At 46.1% G+C, this 21,012-nt stretch overlaps 1 protein-coding gene across 3 annotated transcripts in view; it reads right to left on the bottom strand.

Annotated features, from left to right (window-relative positions):
- Positions 1-393: 393 nt before the first annotated feature.
- LOC129842578 (voltage-dependent L-type calcium channel subunit alpha-1D-like) overlaps positions 394-21,012 on the bottom strand; it is a 78,068-nt gene continuing 57,449 nt past the window's right edge. Inside the window, exons 6-15 of one of the 3 annotated variants that reach the window (XM_055911192.1) lie at positions 17,766-17,918; positions 17,444-17,640; positions 16,847-16,950; positions 7,697-7,869; positions 5,714-5,767; positions 5,433-5,510; positions 3,296-3,383; positions 2,907-2,933; positions 2,206-2,366; positions 394-1,485 (exon numbers count right to left, since the gene is read on the bottom strand). In XM_055911192.1, the coding sequence (XP_055767167.1) occupies positions 1,256-1,485; positions 2,206-2,366; positions 2,907-2,933; positions 3,296-3,383; positions 5,433-5,510; positions 5,714-5,767; positions 7,697-7,869; positions 16,847-16,950; positions 17,444-17,640; positions 17,766-17,918 (1,265 nt within the window). In that variant the 3' untranslated portion in view covers positions 394-1,255. The remainder of the gene's footprint in view (positions 1,486-2,205; positions 2,367-2,906; positions 2,934-3,295; positions 3,384-5,432; positions 5,511-5,713; positions 5,768-7,696; positions 7,870-16,846; positions 16,951-17,443; positions 17,641-17,765; positions 17,919-21,012) is intronic. The other 2 variants (XM_055911203.1, XM_055911211.1) reach the window with 2 other exon arrangements.

Raw genomic sequence — 21,012 nt, 5'->3', positions numbered from 1 at the left:
TCTCTCCCTTTCTCTCTCCCTTTCTCTCTCCTCCCTTTCTCTCTCCCTTTCTCTCTCCCTTTCTCTCTCCCTCTCTCTTCCCTTTTTCTCTCTCTCTTTTTTCTCTTTTTTTTTTTTTTTTTTTTTCTCTCTCTCTCTCTCTCTCTCTCTCCTCTCTCTCTCTCTCTCTCCCTCTCTCGCTCTCTCTCTCTCTTCTCTCTCTCTCTCTCTCTCTCTCTCTCTCTCTCCTCTCTATCTCTCTCTCTCTCTCTCTCTCTCTCTCTCTCTCCCACACTTCTCTCTCTCTCTCTCTCTCTCTCTCTCTCTCTCTCTCTCTCTCTCTCTCTCTCTCTCTCTCTCTCTCTCTCTCTCTCTCTCTCTCTCTCTTCTTTCTTTCTTTCTTTCTTTCTTTCTCTCTCTCAGAGGACCTGAGCCCTAGGACCATGCCTCAGGACTACCTGGCCTGATGACTCCTTGCTGTCCCCAGTCCACCTGGCCGTGCTGCTGCTCCAGTTTCAACTGTTCTGCCTGCGGCTATGGAACCCTGACCTGTTCCCTGGATGTGCTACCAGTCCCAGACCTGTTGTTTTCAACTCTCTAGAGACCGCAGGAGCGGTAGAGATACTCTGAATGATCGGCTATGAAAAGCCAACTGACATTTACTCTACTGAGGTGCTTACCTGTTGCACCCTCGACAACCACTGTGATTACTATTATTTGACCCTGCTGGTCATCTATGAACATTTGAACATCTTGGCCCATGTTCTGTTATAATCTCCACCCGGCACAGCCAGAAGAGGACTGGCCACCCCTCATAGCCTGTTTCCTCTCTAGGTTTCTTCCTAGGATCTGGCCTTTCTAGGGAGTTTTTCCTAGCCACCGTGCTTCTACACCTGCATTGCTTGCTGTTTGGGGTTTTAGGCTGGGTTTCTGTACAGCACTTTATGACATCAGCTGATGTAAGAAGGGCTTTTTAAATACATTTGATTGATTGATATTTATTCCATGTGTCACTATTTATATGTTTATTTTCTCTTTCTCTTTATTCTGCATTGTTGGAAAAGGACTCGTAAGTAAGCATTTCACTGTTAGTCTACACCGGTTGTTTACGAAGCATGTGATGAAAGCATTGATCCGGGGTGAAGTTTCCCCTAGGTACAGATCTATGATCAGCTTCCCCTCCTCCAATCCTTAACTTAACCATTAGCGGGTGAGCAAAGCTGACCCAAGATCAGCGCCTAGGGACAACTTCACCCTACTCCACATGGCAGTGGCCTCACCGTGTGACCTTGAAGATCCTGAGCAAGCGGACACAGCGGAACACGGAGATGCCCAGAGGAGACATGATGGCCAGCTCCACCAGGATGGTCTCGGTGATGCCTCCACACACCACGAAGCAGTCGAATCGGTTGAACAGGGACACAAAGTAGGCCTGCAGGCCCAGACTGTACATCTTGGTCATCATCTCACACGTAAACATGCCCAGCAGAACCTTGTTTGCCACGTCTGGAAACACGCAGGGCAGAGGGAGGTGTCAGTCAATATAACACATAAACAGTATTGCAAATATCATAGATACTATAGTTAGGGACAGGAGTTACACCTTATCACCTGACCTGACAGTGGTAGCCAGTGTGCAGTGTAGTGTACTAACCCTGTACTTCTGTAACCCAGTCAGGCTGGTTGTAGTGTACTAACCCTGTACTTCTGTAACCCAGTCAGGCTGGTTGTAGTATACTAACCCTGTACTTGTGTAGCCCAGTCAGGCTGGTTGTAGTGTACTAATCCTGTACTTGTGTAGCCCAGTCAGGCTGGTTGTAGTGTACTAACCCTGTACTTGTGTGAGCCAGTCAGGCTGGTTGTAGTGTACTAACCCTGTACTTGTGTGAGCCAGACAGGCTGGTTGTAGTGTACTAACCCTGTACTTGTGTAGCTCAGTCAGGCTGGTTGTAGTGTACTAACCCTGTACTTGTGTAACCCAGTCAGGCTGGTTGTAGTGTACTAACCCTGTACTTGTGTGAGCCAGACAGGCTGGTTGTAGTGTACTAACCCTGTACTTGTGTAACCCAGTCAGGCTGGTTGTAGTGTACTAACCCTGTACTTGTGTGAGCCAGTCAGGCTGGTTGTAGTGTACTAACCCTGTACTTGTGTGAGCCAGACAGGCTGGTTGTAGTGTACTAACCCTGTACTTGTGTGAGCCAGTCAGGCTGGTTGTAGTGTACTAACCCTGTACTTGTGTGAGCCAGTCAGGCTGGTTGTAGTGCTCGGAGGAGATTGTGAGCGTGTTGAGAAACACCAGGATGATCACCAGCCAATAGAAAGGCACCGATTTCACCGCCACCCGGCACTTTCTGCGGCAGAACCTGTTCCAGCGACGCCAGCGCCGACTGTGAGACAGGAAGGGATGTCAGGAAAAGGAGACGAGTAGGGGCAGCCCGGTGAGGTTGAAATTGAAGAAAGGGGGGGGGGGGGGGGGGGGGTTGATTGTTAGAGGGAGGTTAGGACATAGTGTATAAAAATTTGGGGTTTAGGCAGGAACTGTATTAAAATAATATCTGAAGAAAACTTAGGAAAGAGAAGTCAATGAACTTTGGGAGAGGGAGAGAACCGCATAGCATGCAGTATACATCACAAAGTGTAAAAATGCTGCATAAGGCTCCAGCTCCTCCACTTCCTCCCGATGCCCAAGATTACATGCTGACTTGTTTAAAGGGGAGGTGGAGTTGATTTATTACCTGCTGACTCATTAAAGCAGACTCCAGAGATCAGAACAGCACATACAGCAGAGAAACCAAAGCGAGCTTCCACGTATATACGGAAATAACAGACGTCACTACTTCATGCAGAAAAATGTACGTTTCACTGTACAGACCGCTGCTGCATGCATCGAGCAAGGACACATGCGAGGCAAGGTGATTTCCACTGACCTGAACTTTGATTTTGAAATTTTTTGACTGTGAAAAATCAAGACGTTTATATTAACATCAGTTCAGCTTGCTGACGGCAGGATATTCATGAACTTAGTACGAAGCTTTAGATGGCTTTAAAGATGGCTTTATGTACCCTCTTTATGACTGAACAGGAGTGGTCTTAGAATGAATCAAACAAATGTGTATTATTGAAGCTCGTTTTACATCAGCAGTTGTCCAGACAGGATGGAGGATAGACACAGATAAACAGACCACACGCTGGTTCACACGATAGCGTTTCTATGATATGATATATGATATCCAAGGTTTCGTTCTAAAGGTACAGTACTGCAGAAGTGGTTCTAGTCTGTGAGGGAGGGGGGGGGGAAGGGGGGGGGGGTTCTCACCAAAAAGGTCCGCAGCACGGTGTCTTCGCCTCATCCTCGGCCACGTTCTCTGTGTTCACCGACTCTGTCTCACTGGCTGGTATACTCACTGTGGCAGCAAACAGAGTACCAGAGTAAATCATACGCACGCACACGCACACACACACACACACACACACACACAACCTCACATGACACACCGTACATTTACATTTACATTTAAGTCATTTAGCAGACGCTCTTATCCAGAGTGACTTACAAATTGGACATGTCACACACACACACACACACACACACACACACACACACACACACACACACACACACACACACACACACACACACACACACACACACACACACACACACACACACACACATCAAAGAGTACGCAGTCGCACCCTAGTTACCACAGCTGTGGTGTGTCAAACACATCCCGAGAAAATAAACCTCCTTCGTCAACAAATTCCTCAACAGAAGAAAGAACGGTCAGATTACTCCGGGCCTTTCTAAGAAATCCCTGTTTGTTTTTTAACACAATGACACAAATTCAGTTTCAAAGGACGATACCTCCCAAAACCAAATCCATGTGCATCAGAATGACAACCGACCGTCTCTAAAGTGGGTACAGTAGATAGAAAAACAAGAAAGAAAGAAAAATCCGAATATCTTTTAATTAACTAACTAACTTACCTAAAATAGTTACTGGTATGGTCATTGTAATCATCACTATGACTTAACGTGCGGCGTTAGACAGAAGGAATTTAGCAGTATTGACTTTGTTATCATGTTTGTCAATTAGCCGTGGCAAAATGCATAGATTTGTAGGAAATTAGCTTTAAAACTGTAAACATTTCTCTCAGTTACATGGAGAAATGTGTAGAATTGCAGGAAATACTCCAAAAAAAGACAAATATTTCTCTTCACCGCCTCAAATATATTCTCTAAAATTCAGCTGCGCTGAAGGGGCGGACCATGCCTGTTGCCACGCCCCCTTGCCACGCCCACCGCCTAAGCCCATTTCTGATGCAGCGCTACAAATGTCCTGTGAGAGCACAGCCTGTTTATGCGAGGGTATGCACGCACTGCTGCTTAGTTTGTGTGAAAGCGGTCTCTTTGAGTTTTGAGTGCTCTGGCAGCTCTCTCTGTCTCTCTCTCTCTCTCATAATCTGAATGCTGTTGGATGTAGTGATCTGGGTTTAATCCCATTTGCCAAATTCACACTGAGCCCTTAGCCTAGCTGCTTTAAACTGGGCCGTGCATAGAGAGAGGGCGAGAGGGAAAGAAGTTGAGTGCCTGGCGTCAACTGGGGAAGTATGTATTACTTTTCTGATCCCTGGCGCTCCTCATCTGAGTCTGGGCTCATTCAATCAGAAGCAGCAGGAGAGGCTTTATCAAACACTCCGAATGAATGAATACGGTGCAAATAAGGTATTTCTGTTTTTTTTTATTTGTAATAAATTAGCACACATTTCTAAAAACCTGTTTTCGCTTTGTCGTTATGGGGTATTGTGTGTAGATTGATGAGGGATTCAAAAAAAAAAAAATGTGAATCCATTTTAGAATAAGGCTGTAACGGAACGAAATGTGGGAAAAGGGGAAGGGGTCTGAATACTTTCCGAAGGCACTGTATACGAAAGGAAAAGCCAGATCAAAACAGACAGGGATTCTCAAACAGAAGGGTCAATCACAATGGCAAAGCACAAGCAGGGGGATGAGGCTGCACACATTACTACATACACAAACACACCAGCTTTCACACACAATGGCAGGCTCACCCCCACACACACACAAGCTTGCTCACTCTCACACACAAACATGGCGGCACCTGAATTGGAGAAGACAGGCTCGTGGTAATGACTGGAGCGGAATCAGTGGAACGGTATCAAATACAATCCAAGCATATGATTCCAATGTGTTTGATGCCATTCCCATTCGCACCCTTTCAACTATTATTATGAGCCGTCCTCCCCTCAGAAACCTCAACTGATACACACACGCACGCACGCACACACACACACACACACACACACACACACACACACACACACACACACACACACACACACACACACACACACACACACACACACACACACACACACAGACACACACACGCACACTTTTTCAACGTGGAAGGGAAAACCAGGGGATTTACCATGAGTGTCGGAGGACTGGCTGAACCACCCAAACCTGCTTCCTTTCTTCTTCTCTGTGAGGTCAGCCAGAGTCACCCCTTCATGTGTAAAGCATGCAAGCCCATGCATTCAGACGGCAACACGGCACAGCAGAGAAACATGGGGGCGAGAATAGGCCTCTATCAAGACGAGTTAGAGCAGCACAGTGACACTTCACCACAACAACAACAACAACAACAACAACATCAACAGTAACAACACCAACAACAGCAACGGTACAGCTGGCAACAGCGACACTGACTGACAACACCAGCACGACTGACACTGACACCAGTAGGGTGGACTGTAGTAGACACTGAAGAGGAGCAGAAGAGGAAGACGGGCAGCTGTTAGTCACATGGCAGGAAGGTAGTGTCTGCAGGCCAGGGGGGGGGGGGGGGGGGGGGTAAAGTACAGCACAGTACAATACAGAACAGTAGCACTACAGTCTATAGTATACGAACATGCTGAAATGCAAATGAACAGCATTTCACATGTACATGTTAGCATACAGTCTCTCATGCCTTGGCCCCGGACCCGGTGACAGCCACAGAGAAGGCAGCATGATACATTTCACTGGTTGGCATCGCCAAGGGGATCCATGTTATTATAACCCCTGACCTTCAGCCCAGTGCCAAGCATTCCCAGCACGAGAAGACACGCGTTCTAAGACTCACATACTGAAGTTCCTACTACTACCATATCTCCTATCACAGGTAGTGTTTCTGTTGAGGTAGTGTTTCTGTTGACTGTGTGTGGATGGAGGCAGTGGTGCTAATTCTGAGGATAAACGCTAGAATGATCAGACTTTACTACGCTTTATTTTCCTACACTTAAATATACTTGACTGTATTTTTTGGACTATAATTTACAATCCACGCCTCCCGGGTGGCGCAGTGGTCTAGGGCACTGCATCGCAGTGCTAGCTGCGCCACCAGAGTCTCTGGGTTCACGCCCAGGCTCTGTCGCAGCCGGCCGCAACCGGGAGGTCCGTGGGGCGACGCACAATTGGCATAGCGTCGTCCGGGTTAGGGAGGGTTTGGCCGGTAGGGATATCCTTGTCTCAGTATGTAAGTGTAATAAAATGTATGCACTCTACTGTAAGTCGCTCTGGATAAGAGCGTCTGCTAAAAGACTAAAATGTAAATGTAAAATGTACAATAGCTTACTTTACTTGGTTTAAAGGTTCAAAGACTAAATCCAGTTATTGACTGCAGACTAACATGGGACGAAAGGAGAAACAGCCAAGTAAAACAGTGTATTTGGCATCTGGGCAAAGACGCTCGACTAGATCTCCCTGATTGGTAACCAGGAGCGGAACTGGGACCGTACTGCAGCTCTGCGGTGTGGAGAGAGTACAGGAGAGCTGCAGCTCTAAAGATACACAGCTCTGCGGTGTGGAGAGAGTACAGGAGAGCTGCAGCTCTAAAGATACACAGCTCTGCGGTGTGGAGAGAGTACAGGAGAGCTGCAGCTCTAAAGATACACAGCGAAAGAGGTGTGGTTCAACTCTAAAGCTCGGTACGTTTTAGGGAAAGGGGGGGGCGGGGGGGGTGAGCGATGTAGTAGTGTAGTGCTGCTCACTCGTTGATAAGGAGGGGTGGAGAGAGATACTGAACCGTTAGCTGTTTGAATGGGTACTAGCAGTTTCACTGTGTCTGCCCTGCATCATGTGCTGCTTATATAAAGAGGATTTTGGATTACGGTCTTTTAGCTGCTCGAGTAATATGATGTATCTCTGTTCCCCCTCCTCAGCCTAACTCAACTGGTACCCAGAGAGCTCCGCACACATCGCTAAGGTGTGAACTGAGGAAGGCTATGATAATAGAGAGTGCGAGTGTGCGCGAATGTGCGAGCGAGTGTGAGTGTGCAATATTTTAGTGTGTGTGGGTGTGTGTGTGTGTGTGTGCGTGTGCGTGTGTGTGGATTTTACAGTAACCCTGAACACAGAATTACAGTATGTGGTCAATTAGGGCTACTGGACTGGGAAATACCAGATATTCACACTGGAAACCTTCAGTAGCTCCTCAACATGACGCTGCTCATACTGTGGACTCTCTCAGTCTTCTGTTGTACACAGGTACACTCACTGGCAGCTCTCGCACCGTGTGTGTTTTAGGGTAGTGTGCGTGTGTCAAATCAAATACATTTTTAGTTGTCTCGTGCTCATATTCGTGTGCGCATTCGCGAGTGCACACGCCCGTGCGCGTTTTAGGGAAGCGCACGTGCGTGGTAGAGTGCTTACGCTTGCGTTTGCCCTCCTCATAGCCCTCCTCGTCCTCGTTCTCCGGATCGATGTCCTCGGCCTGAGTGATCCAGTCCAGGTAGCCCTTGAGGTCCTCCTCCAGCTGTTGCTTCTCTCTCAGTTTCTGAAAGTCTCCACGAGCCTTGGCCTTCTCTCTCTCCTTGGAGAACTCTCTGCGGGCACACGCGCGCACACACAGAGAACACACGCGCAGAACACAGTCGCAGAACACACACGCAGTTACACACACGGTAGAGTACGCATGCGCACAAAATCACACACAAAACACACACTCGGACTCAATAACGGTTCACTTGACACAATGCCTCGCCTAACACAATTTGTATACAGACTGTTGCACAGTTAGTGCTAGGGGTGAACATTGAAATGTTTAAAAAAATGACCGTTTAAAACACTCCGAATTTTTACCAGCCCAAATATTTTTTACTCGATTATTATACCGAAAATCTGGAAAAAAAGAGAAATGTATTACTAGTAATAAGTAATGGGTTATACTGCTTAATTTCATTTTTGTGACCTGCGTTCCCACCCCCAACCTATTCCCGCTTCTCCCGAAGTTCAGCCCCACTATCCTTGGTAGCTATGGTGATGTGTGTTTATATGGGATTATCCAATTATCCAAAATGTATCTGCCAATTCAATGATTGCGTTGTTTTTTAATGTTTGTGTGTGACGAAGACGATCAGTGATTAAGGCAGTAGTCTAACCTAGCCTGTCAATGTTAGCTAGCTACTACTAGTGGATATCATTTTAGCTAAAAGTAATCTATAGAGATTTGAAACAATTTGCTACCGTGTCTAAGAGACAAACTATCAGGAAGCGAATATTTTTTTAAAAACGAATGAGAAAAGAGGCACAATCTCTAAACCAAAGAAATCCGCTGCTGAAATGTCACTTCAGTGCAGCGATGTCCATCAGCCATGGGGAGAATGACAAGCCTCCGACAAGTCCATCAGCCATGGGGAGAATGACAAGCCTCCGACAAGTCCATCAGCCATGGGGAGAATGACGAGCCTCCGACAAGTCCATCAGCCATGGGGAGAATGACGAGCCTCCGACAAGTCCATCAGCCATGGGGAGAATGACAAGCCTCCGAGGATAGGCCATTCATTCGCCGAGAACGATGAGTCCCCCGTTCGCTGATTCGAGCAGTGGCAAACCGGAGGAGTCCGAGCCATGCACTTCCACCGATGATGACAGCTCTCTGGCTGGACAAGAACAGGTGGTCGCACCAGGCCTAGCCACACCTCCAAACAATGCCGGAAAATACCCTACTATCTTGGACCCAGACTCAGAATCGTCGCTCCCCGTCCCTGATGACAGTGGTGGTGCTGCTGCTAAATCCGACTCACCGACAAAAAACAGAAAAGACCCAGGTGAGTGGCCAAAATATACGAATGGATCTTTACGGGATATGTTAGTGCAGGCTGGGCCACAACAGGATAAGGAGGTGTATTTCCCAAGAGATGAGGAGCAACGAAAGTTTTCGGTGGCCCACTACAATAGGAGGATGGAGAACGGGGAGAGAGTGGAGAGACCATGGCTTGTCTATTCCAAGCAAAACCATACAACCTTGTTTTTTCTCCAAACTTCTTTTCACACGAGTGCAAATCTGCGCTGGTCAGGGATGGAACCAGGGACTCGAAGAATCTGTGCCACCCTCCTCAGCTCGCATGAGAAGTCGCATGACCACCTAGATAGTTTGCAGAGGTGGGAGGTGCGGGAGATCAGGTTGGTGGCCAAGCAAACTATTGATGCCCAAGCCCCAAATGGCCTATTGGCGGAGAGACTCTCCACTGGCAGCAGGTGCTGCAGAGGCTCATAGCCCTGATACGCGTCACGGCCACCAAAGAACATTGCGTTACGTGGGACCACCGACAGGCTGAACGAGCCAAATAATGGGAACCTTCTGAAGTTTGTGGAAATGCTGGGTATCTTTGATGGAATCATGAAGGAGCGTGAAAGGAGAATACAGTCCAAAGAAACACATGTGCACTACCTCGGGTAAAATAATCCAGAATGAAATCATTGACATGCCGGCACAATAGATCCAGCCGACAGTGTGTAACGCGCACCAGACAAGAGCAAAACAGAGCAGATGACCATGGTGGTGCATGGGGTACTGCGCACGAGTGAGCACTTCCTGGAGTTTAGTGGACTGCTTTACGCAAGAGGGGGTGGGGAGCGTTCATGACCGAGTTGCTCATCTCAAATCGACAGAAACATGAAGTCGCCATCACGGACGTGAGAGGTTCAGGGATATGACAACGGGGCGAATATGCGGGGGAGGCACAGCAGCATTCAAAAGAGAGTGCAGGATGTCAATCCGAGGGCCTTGTTTTGTGCCAAGCAGCGCGCACTCGCTGAACCTGGTTCTCTCTGATGCAGCATCGTGTGGTTTGGAGGCGGCTGAGATTTTTAACACCATCCAAGAGATTTATACATTTTTATCAAGATCTACACAACGCTGGGACGTGCTGAAAGAGCACTCACAGTGAAACCTCTCAGCACCACGAGATGGGAGAGCCGGGTGGAGGCTGTGAAACCTGTGCGTTACCAACTCGGGGAGATTTATGATGGCCTGTTGTCGATCGCCACCGACACCAAGCTCACAGACAGATGTGGTGCTAAAACAAGGTTGGAGGCAAACAGCATTGCCGCCAAGATGAACAATTTTGGCCTCATGTGCCAGTCATTTGGTATGACATCTTGTTCGAAGTGAACATCACCAGTAAGAGTTTGCAGGCAGTGAGTTTTAACCTTTCACTAGTAGTGGCTCAACTGAACTCAACCAGGGCTGGTGCATTAGCAAGCACAAAATAGTTGGGTATTGAGCCCTGTTTCACAGTGCAGCCCACGATCCGTCCCAGGAAGAAAAGGTATCTGTTTAGCTACGAGGGTGAGGACGAGCCTGTGACTGAACCTCAGAAATTCAAAGTACATTTCTTTAATCAGATTCTTGATTCTGCTATCCAGTCCATCAACGAGCGATTTACGCAGCTTGAAGAGCACAGCAGTGTTTTCAGCATCCGGTACAACATTCCCACCATCTAGGACATGAACACTGCAGCGCTTACCAGGGACTGCGCGACACTGGAGAGGGCCCTTACGTACAGGGATTCCAGAGACATCGAAGCAAAAGATCTGTGTAATGAGCTCAAAGTCCTGAGCAGGAGACTGCACAGTGAGGCAAAATCACTCGACGTACATATCCAGACACCGAATGGCCTTTTTGTATCCCAATGCCTCTGTTGCCCTAAGAGTTCCTCTCACAGTCCCCGTGACAGTGGCAAGTGGACAGTGCACATTCTCCAAGCTCAAACTCATCAAAAACGACCTGTGCTCTACTATGAATCAAGAGAGACACTCAGTGGACGCGCCACCATATCAATTGAGCCCGAGTTGTGTTACGAAATCAACCTCCAACAGGCAGCGCATGCTTTCGCTGCCAGGAAGGCCAGGCGAGTCAACTTGTCTTTGAATAAAAGGTAAGCGTTGAACATACACTCGCATTAACTTGTAAGATTACTCAATTATCTATCACCTGTTATCTTTGTATTTTTTATTCTTTTAAATAGACTACATCCTAATCTCGCTCTCTCACTCTCTTTCTCTCTCACTCTCTCTATCTCCCCCCTCTTTCTATCTCTCTCTGTCTCTCTCAGACAATTTGATTTCAGGACCATGGACAGCTACTCAGAGAACACATCACTGACTGCATTGCAGCACCACAGCAGAGGAAAGAGGCCACTCTAAGCGGAGACTAAATAAATACATTCTGAAACTGATGTTGGACAATCAAATTCGACATGTAAATAAACTACATTCGTCAAGGCTGGGTCATTGACATGAAGCTTATTTAACACTGCTCCTGCGGAAGGAGGACCGCCATGCATTTATGAAAGCACTTGTTTTCTAAAGCTCAAATTATCTATTTTTTTTACATTTCTACAGGAATATAAAAATATGTCAAATATGTTATATAAAAGTTTATTTTATTTTATTGTAATTGTAACAATTATGGGGTCGTGCCATGCGTGATAACAGGTGGCATACTACTAATAAGAAATTCAGTTTCCTACTATAGGTAGTTGGCTGCATAATGATAGCAACATCGTAACTCTCCGATGCAGGGGTTAAAGTAAAATTCCCTTCTAGCTGGTAAGGGACCTCCTTTATGTACACCAACGATTTTTTATGGGCATAAATAATCTTAGAATTACATATATAATTGGAGCCTATTTCTTCCTGTTCTAATAAATGAATGACAAGCCTACCTGTTTGACAGACAACTATTCTATCCATAGATACTGTCGCATGCACTGATTAAATACCTCCGTGTCTGGGAAGGGCTTGGTGTGTTTGGTTAAAACCAGGGCTCGAATTGAGTGATGGTATCACATACCCTTTGTTAAAGAAAAGAGCAAAAAGGATATATATTGTTAGATTTATATTTTGAAATAAATACATAAAACAAATCCAGATTATATTAATTGTTCTGTAATAATGCTCAACTCGGTGATGCCTTGTGGTAGAAACAAGCTCGGAAATGCCCGCGAAAGACGTGACTCCAATGCATATGGGGACATATTGATTCCTCTCTATGACCATCTGAAGCTGAGCTGCAGCCTATAATATTCGAGGAGATGAAACAAATGGACTTTGCTCTTCTGTCCCTATTCATTTGAGCTTTTCTCATTCTGAAAAGAGAAGATGTTTGTTTAATCGCAGGCAGCTTTTCGGGAAGCACTTCTGTTGTTGGGTTATACAACGGACGAGTAGCCAGCAGTTGAAGCTTACATTTTTCTGTGCCGTCACAGCCTCTGTCTGTGTGGAAAGGTAACTTTAGAAAGTGCCATGCTTAGATTCATAAGGATGTCTAAAATGGTATTATTTGCAAACAGCTTTGCAAACAAGACACTCTGGTTTGACATTGAGAAATATGGTAAGAAGGCCTATTTCTCTGTCCATTGTCTTCGCCTAGGGAGGCAGAACGTCCAGGGCCGGCCCTGGTCAATGCTCAATCAAGCACAATCATTAGGTGAGACAAAAATATGTGTGGGCCGTTACCGTGGTTACTTGGGCACTTGCTTGTCTGTGATGAAAGAAATCTTAGACTGCGATGTCTTCCTAGCAGCAGACAGTTCCAGCAAACTCAAATATTTGAAAAACAACCGAGCAAATGAAATCATATTGCATGTGAACAAAACTATGTAACTGGCCAAGAAACACGAGCACAAAGTCACACTTTCGGAGCTTTTCTTGTCAATTCCACCAACTTCTACATGTGGGTTTTGGATTCAAAAAAGTCTCCCAAATGCTGTGTGACCATCCGCCAACGTGGCTGTTGAAATATCCACTGTTACCTGCCAATGACCAAATCTACCCGCATTTGGCGGGTGTTCATTTCCAACCCTGTCGTTAACATTTGGAACATAACCGAAAACCAATGTCATCACAAAGAGGATTTTTTTCTTTTAACTAGGGTTGGCCAATAAATGAATAAATCGAATATTGTGTCATTTGACTTTGTCGATATATAGTGAAGTGTAATGCGATATATCATGATGTGCAAGACAATACTCTACTTGAACTTTACAAATAAAAATGCAGCAGTTTGATCAGTATCAATATTAACGTTTTAAAAGCTTAGCAGACTCTCTTATCCAGAGGAATTAGGATTTAAGTGCCTTGCTCAAGGGCACATCGTCAGATGTTTCCTACTAGTCGCCTCAGGGATTCAAACTAGTGACCTTTCACTGGCCCAATGCTCTTAACCACTAGGCTACCTGCCGCTCTCAATCAATATTGTAACGACCCGGTATTGTGTTCTGTGTTTGTGGGTGTGTTATGGTTCTCATGGCTACTAGCAGGGGTTGAATATGTCAGGACAGATGGAAAGGTTGGGGGGGTATGATGGGTAATACCGCGGGATTTGGAAATGCATAAATAGGGATTACTGTCTCATTGTTCTCTCTCTTCTGTTCGTGCCTTGATCTGTTCCTATGAGAGTGACTCTTGACCCGACAGGGTAACATTGTGTACGTTCGGCATTTAGCGGCGTGGGTTGTGGCCGGAACAATAGCCCAGTTTATGAATAAACCTGTGTTCTGACCTGCACACCTAGAGTCCGTCTCTTTTCCCTTTATGACCCAGCCGGGTCATTACAATATGTTGAATATGTTGAAGCCATACTACGATTATTTAATGAGAATGCGACTATAGTATAGTAAATATGCAAAAAACTATGCAGAGTTTTGAAAAATCCTCGCACGCACGCACACGCACACACACTGCTACTTCTGTCTATTATCTATCCTGTTGCCTTGTCACTTTACCCATACCTATAAGTGCATAGCTACCTCAATCACACTATACGTGCTTGTTTTGTCACATAAACTGAAATTAGGCGAAATGCATAGCGATTTCTGCACAGAGCAGATTTAACTCTGCATTGTTGGAGAAGGACCTGTACGTAAGCATTAATTTCACTGTTAGTCTACACCTGTTGTTTACGACGCATTCGACAAATAAAACATAGAATATCGCGATAGCTAGAGTAGCATGTCGTAGAAGAAGGTCACCAACAAATATCGCCCAACCCTAAATTCAACAAATACCTAATGCAACAATGCTGTCACGTTAGTAGAAGGAGATACGCATCTTTCAAATCATTTCCCAAAGGATATAAAGCGCTCCGCAAGTCATCGTCGTTAACAGTTGGGAAAACGGCAGAGAGCGAGACAGGGAAAGCGTCAGCAGCGAAGTCCAGCATGGCAATACTTTGAGAAGTTAAATAAGTAGTTGAAATGCAAACTTGGCGAAGTGAAAGCGTCAGCAGCGAAGTCCAGCATGGCAATACTTTGAGAAGTTAAATAAGTAGGTGAAATGCAAACTTGGCGAAGTGGAAATGAGCTATAGTGGCAGTATAGGTGCAATGCTTAACCATCTGAAAGGGAGGCACCTTGAGACCCAAACTGTTGCTAGCAGCAGCGCAGACCCCCGAACAAGAGACATTAGACTGGGTCTTCACAGGAAAGAAGTACGATAAAGGACGGCGTGAGGAATTCACAGCGCTGATTACAGAAATGATTGTTGTTGATATGCAACCATTGTCAATGGTAGTGGATGTCGGCTTCAATGCCCTGATGGCATATCTTGAACCAGACTACAAGATGCCATGTCGAAAAAAAGTGACGGCCCGGACGGAGAAAATGTACAAGGATTGCTCTGCAAGTACAAAGCACGAGCTCTCAAACTCCCCATGCAGTGGTGTTAACAACAGATGGATGGACCTCTATGAATATGCAGTCATGCATCATTGCAACGAGCCATCACATTGATGAGGAGTGGGGCATGAAGTCCCATGTACTGACCACTGAGAGCATGGAGGAGAGACACACAGCAGAGAACCTAAAAACGGCATTAACTACCATCGTTGCTGGGGGGGGGGGGGGCATTGCTCCCTAGCAGTCATACGCAGGGCCATATCTGTGTAAAATTATTATTATTAAAAAAAATAAAATTTTATGGTCACATGTAATTATATTATTTTTTCTCGTTTTTTATGGTCACTAAAATAAGCACCCGGGGTAGGCCGTCATTGTAAAAATAAGAATTTATTCTTAACTGACTTGCCTAGTTAAATAAGGTTTCAATAAGAAAATGGTGGTTCTCAGAATGTTCCCAGAGGCATGTGTTTGCAACGGCCTGCTAAATACTCACGATAGAACTTTCTGTAAGCCAAAAGGTTTTAGCGGGAGACGATATAACATGCTATGAATGTGAATATAACACGTACACGTCACAATTATTGTAATTATTGTACCTTGGAAATTGATACGTCAATTTGTAAAAACAAACGTTCATTTAGCTGTTCTGTGTTGCCCAGCGGGTCTTGATCCAACGTAAATTGCTACTTGAATAACCAGTCCCATTCATAACATATTACAGTATGACATACGAATAGCTATAATCATCTACATTTACCATACGTCACACTCAACTGTAATTTTCTCTTAACTTGCTCCGCAACTAGTCTATACCTCAAGCAAAACTTCGCAGTTCCCCAAAAATTATTCACGGCGTTTATGGCTTAACAGAGAGAAGGGGTCATAACCCAGGAACACTGCCAACCACCAACGGAACCCTCTAAGAAAGAACACACATCCTCTGAGTGCTGCTGGCCATAGACTAGCGAGTATTATGAACTAACACCTCACCCCCACTAACACGCTTCCTCCCCCACTGCAGGGGAATGGAAGCGGCAGTAGATACTGGAGCGAGAGAGCTTAGGGAGCCAGGCTGAGGAGGGAGTGAAGGGCGAGGAATGAGATTAATTTCCTCTCTCGGGAGTTTGGGTGGTAGTGGTGATGACGGGGGTTGGGGTGGGTGTAAACGGCTCCCATTCGCTGTCGGTTGCCGTGGCGAGGAAACGCAATGCAAAACGAATGAGAGGTCAACAAAAGTTATGCTTGTGGTGGCCAGGGCAGTGAAACAGCATCAGTCTGATTTAAATGGTATTGTATTTACCAGTGACTGAGTATCGCCATACCTGTTATCTGTCTCCCGGAGACTTTCTCACCATTCCCCAACACCATACAAAGCAAGCCACTCCATGGTCTTTCCCTTGTCTCACCCCGCATAGCACAAGCACTGTACACAACGCACACAAACACATAGCACCCACACACTGCAGAGCACACAGCACACCCAGCACAAGGTTAAGCATGAAAATGGAGCCCAGAATGATTCGACTAACAAAGAAGAATGTGGGCCCAAAGCAGCAGGTTACCAGACAGACAGACGTAGATAGAAAAAACAGACAGACAGACATGTACAGAAAGACACAGACAGAGACAGACATAGAATGACAGACAGTTAGACCTGTATGCGGCCAGAGCAGCAGGTTAACAGACAGAGAGACGTAGAGAGAAAGACAGACAGACATAGAGAGAAAGACAGGTAGACCTGTATGAGGCCAGAGCAGCAGGTTAACAGACAGAGAGACGTAGAGAGAAAGACAGACAGACATAGAGAGAAAGACAGACAGACAGGTAGACCTGTATGAGGCCAGAGCAGCAGGTTAACAGACAGACAGGCGTAGAGAGAAAGACAGAGGTGTCTTACCCGCTCAACACTCCCAGAACCAGGTTCAGAACAAAGAAGGAGCCGAAGATGACCAGAGATACAAAGTAGACCCATGGAAGCTCTAGACCCATAGCATCGTTCATCTGGAGGAGCACCCGTCACCAGAGAGAGATGGTGAAAGAAGAAGAAAGAGGGGAGGAAGAGAAAGAGAATAACGTGAATAGTCAGAGGTAGAGACAGGTGAGGAAAACAGTTTGCTAAGACTGCAAGACGAAGGGGAAAAACCCTCTTTACAGTTGAGAGTGAGAAAAAAAGGTGAGGGAAGGTTCTGGGACTCCGATACATAGAGAAAGGCTTGACTGAACCTTTAATCATTTGAATGTCAGTCACATCCAGGCCCAGTGACTAATCTTCTGACACATCAGCTCTCAGAGGGAGTGAGCGGGTCAAAGTTCACACGGAGACCACATCGGGGAGTGCAGAGGGCACATAAGATTTGAAAAGAATTCAACTGCATCGTTGGGAAAGAGCTTGTAAGTCAGCATTTCACCTTAAGGTCCCACCGCACCTGTTTTATTCGCCGCACGTGACAAACGCAATTTGATTTAATATGATCTCTATGACGGAGGGCCTCACCCAGTAGAGCACGTCCGTCCAGCCTTCCATGGTGATACACTGGAACACGGTCAGCATGGCAAACAGGAAGTTGTCAAAGTTGGTGATGCCGTCGTTGGGGCCGTGCCAGCCCTCCCTGCACTCGGTGCCATTGATGGGACACTGGCGCCCGTGCCCTGAGATCGCACATGGAGCCGGCTCGTCCTCCGCTATCATGCCTACAAAGAGAGGGGGGGGGGGGGGACAGCCAGAAAGTGAGAGACTGAAACCACAAATGCAATAGTCATGTACACACACAGAGATGGTAAGATGCACGCACGCACGCACGCACACACGCTCTTACCTGTGCTGGGGAAGAAGCAGGTAGCGTGCATTTTGCCAATGAAGAGCTCAAGGCCGATGATGGCGTAGATGATGATGACAAACAGGACCAGCAGGGCGATGTGGAGGAGAGGGACCATGGCTTTAATAATGGAGTTCAACACCACCTGTAAACCTACAAAGAGTCAAACATACGTGTTAGAGAAGGACAACATAGCTAGGTGTTTGTGTGTGCATGTGTTACAGTAATACTGTGTGTGGTTGAATTTGAGTCAAGGTCGATTAGTAAACGCTCTTGACTCCGGGCCACATATCTCCCTGGCGACGGGGGTACGAGTCTCACCTCGCGTCTCCTGTCTGTACCATTCCATTAATTATTATTATAAATGTTTAACTTCTTGGATGTAAAAATAATTTCCCAAGTATTGCCACGCATAAATAGAGGCATATGTGATCGTATCCCAATGTAATCAGGGTTTGGAATGATTCTATTTTTACAATAATATGTAATATGAGATCTGTACGTAAAACATTTACCTTTGATATTTTGGTCATTTAGCAGATGTTCTTATCCAGAGCAGCTTACAGTAAGTGCATTCATCTTAAGATAGCTAGGTAAGACAACCATATCACAGTCAAATATACAGGATATGAACATTCCATTCCAGCTAAACATTGGATATATAGTGTAATTTAAAAATATATATACTCATACACATCTAAAATCTATGAATGAAAAATCTGAAAACATTAATATATTACACACACATGAATAATCAAGAATGTTATCTTATGAAAGAACAGAAATGTGAATAATTGGTGGATATTGCGTTTCGGAAATAACTCTTGGATTTTCCTGCCATTGTAATCCTTGCGCGGGCCGGCTAAGTGTTTTTTGGGGGTCACGTAAGTCCAAACAGTGTAAAAAAATATATGAAGATAATACTGTGACCCCAAGTATAGATCTGTAAAAAATTGCTTGGATGTTAACGTTAACTAGTGCTAGTTGGATGTACCTGTGCCAAAACTATTTTTTTACACTGTTTGGACTTACGTGACCCCCAAAAAACACTTAGCCGGCCCACTTAGCCAGCCCGGCTACATACTGAATTTTGATAGATATAGGATTACAATACATATCGTATCGGCACATAAGTACGGTGATAATATCCTATTGTGAAGTACCTGGTAATTCCCAGCCTATTTAAGATGTTCGTGATGTGTATGCAGGAATAGAACCCACCGGGACCCACATTGATCAAACCTATCACCTTTATCTCAAGGCAACGTGAAGGTGCAGAGAGGGAAGGTTGAGAAAACGACATTGAGCTGGACTGAATTGGGTGTATCATTGTAGAGATATTGGCAGTCCCCCCCCAAAAAGTATTTTGTGAACTAACACTCGCACTTTTCCTTTTCCCCCCCATACTGTAGTTATTCAAACGTGTTAACCCTCGCAAAGACCATATCACCTCCCTCCCCGACATACTCTCCAATTCGCCTACTGCCCTGACAGATCCACGGGCAACGCAATCGCCATTTCACGGCACACTGCCCTTACACACTTGGACAAAAGGTATGCATATGTTTGAATGCTGTTCATCGACTACAGCTCGACCTTCAATGCCAGAGTGCCCTAGCAGCTCATTACAAAGCGCACGGCCCTGGGTCTGAACTCCTCCATGTGCAACTGGGTCCTGGATTTACTGACGGGCCGCCAAACCCAGGTGGTGAAGGTAGGCAACAATTCCTCCTCGAAACTGATTCTCAACACGGGTGCGTCCACAAGGGTGCGTCCTCAGTCCCCTCCTGTAGTTCGCTGACGACACAACAATAGCAGGCCTGATCAACAATCAGGCAGTACAGGAGCATCATGGCAAAAACTGTAAGACAGGCCAATCATTTCTACCCTCAGACCATCAGGCTGCTGAACGGACACAACTAGTCAGTTACCTGCTCCTAGCTGCTACTCCCCCTATGGACATTTTCCCCCACACCCCCTCAACGGTCACTTACCGTCCCCCCCAACTTACTTTTACTCTGCCCTCATCTCAACAACATTCATAACTTGCAGTTGTTAATATGTATATACGTATATATAAACTCAGCAAAAAAAGAAGCGTCCCTTTTTCAGGACCCTGTCTTTCAAAGATAATTCGTAAAAATCCAAATAACTTCACAGATCTTCATTGTAAAAGGTTTAAACACTGTTTCCCATGCTTGTTCAATGAACCATAAACAATTAATGAACATGCACCTGTGGAACAGTCATTAAGACACTAACAACTTACAGACAGTAGGCAATTATGGTCACAGTTATGAAAACTTAGAACACTAAAGAGGCCTTTCTACTGACTCTGAAAAACACCAGAAGAAAGATGGCAAGGGTCCCTGCTCATCTGCGTGAATGTGCCTTAGGCATGCTGCAAGGAGGCATGAGGACTTCAGATGTGGCCAGGACAATAAATTACAATGTCCGTACTGTGAGACTAAGACAGCGCTACAGGGAGACAGGACAGACAGCTGATTGTCCTAGCAGTGGCAGACCACGTGTAACAACCCCTGCACAGATATGGTACATCCGAACATCACACCTGCGGAACAGGTACAGGATGTCAACAACAACTGTCCGAGTTACACCAGGAACGCACAATCCTTCCATCAGTGCTCAGACTGTCTGCAATAGGCTGAGAGAGGCTGGACTGAGGGCTTGAAGGCCTGTTGTAAGGCAGGTCCTCACCAGACGTCACCGGCAACAGCGTCGCCTATGGGCCAATCCCACCGTCGCTGGACCAGACAGGACTGGCAAAAAGTGCTCTTCACTGACGAGTCGCGGTTTTGTCTCACCAGGAGTGATGGTCAGATTCACCTTTATCGTTGAAGGAATGAGCGTTACACCGAGGCCTGTACTCTGGAGCAGGATCGATTTGGAGGTGGAGGGTCCGTCATGGTCTGGGGCGGTGTGTCACAGCATCCTCGGACTGAGCTTGTTGTCATTGCAGGTAATCTCAACGGTGTGCGTTACAGGGAAGACATCCTCCTCCCTCATGTGGTACCCTTCCTGCAGGCTCATCCTGACATGACCCTCCAGCATCATAATGCCACCAGCCATACTAATGATTCTGTGCGTGATTTCCTGCAAGACAGGAATGTCATTGTTCTGCCATGGCCAGCGGAGAGCCCGGATCTCAGTCTCATTGAGCACGTCTGGGACCTGTTGGATCGGAAGGTGAGGGCTAGGGCCATCCCCCCCAGAAAAGTCCGGGAAC

This window comes from Salvelinus fontinalis, chromosome 3, assembly GCF_029448725.1.
Source record: "Salvelinus fontinalis isolate EN_2023a chromosome 3, ASM2944872v1, whole genome shotgun sequence".
Taxonomy (NCBI): domain Eukaryota; kingdom Metazoa; phylum Chordata; class Actinopteri; order Salmoniformes; family Salmonidae; genus Salvelinus; species Salvelinus fontinalis.
This window is presented reverse-complemented; position numbering and strand designations above follow the sequence as displayed.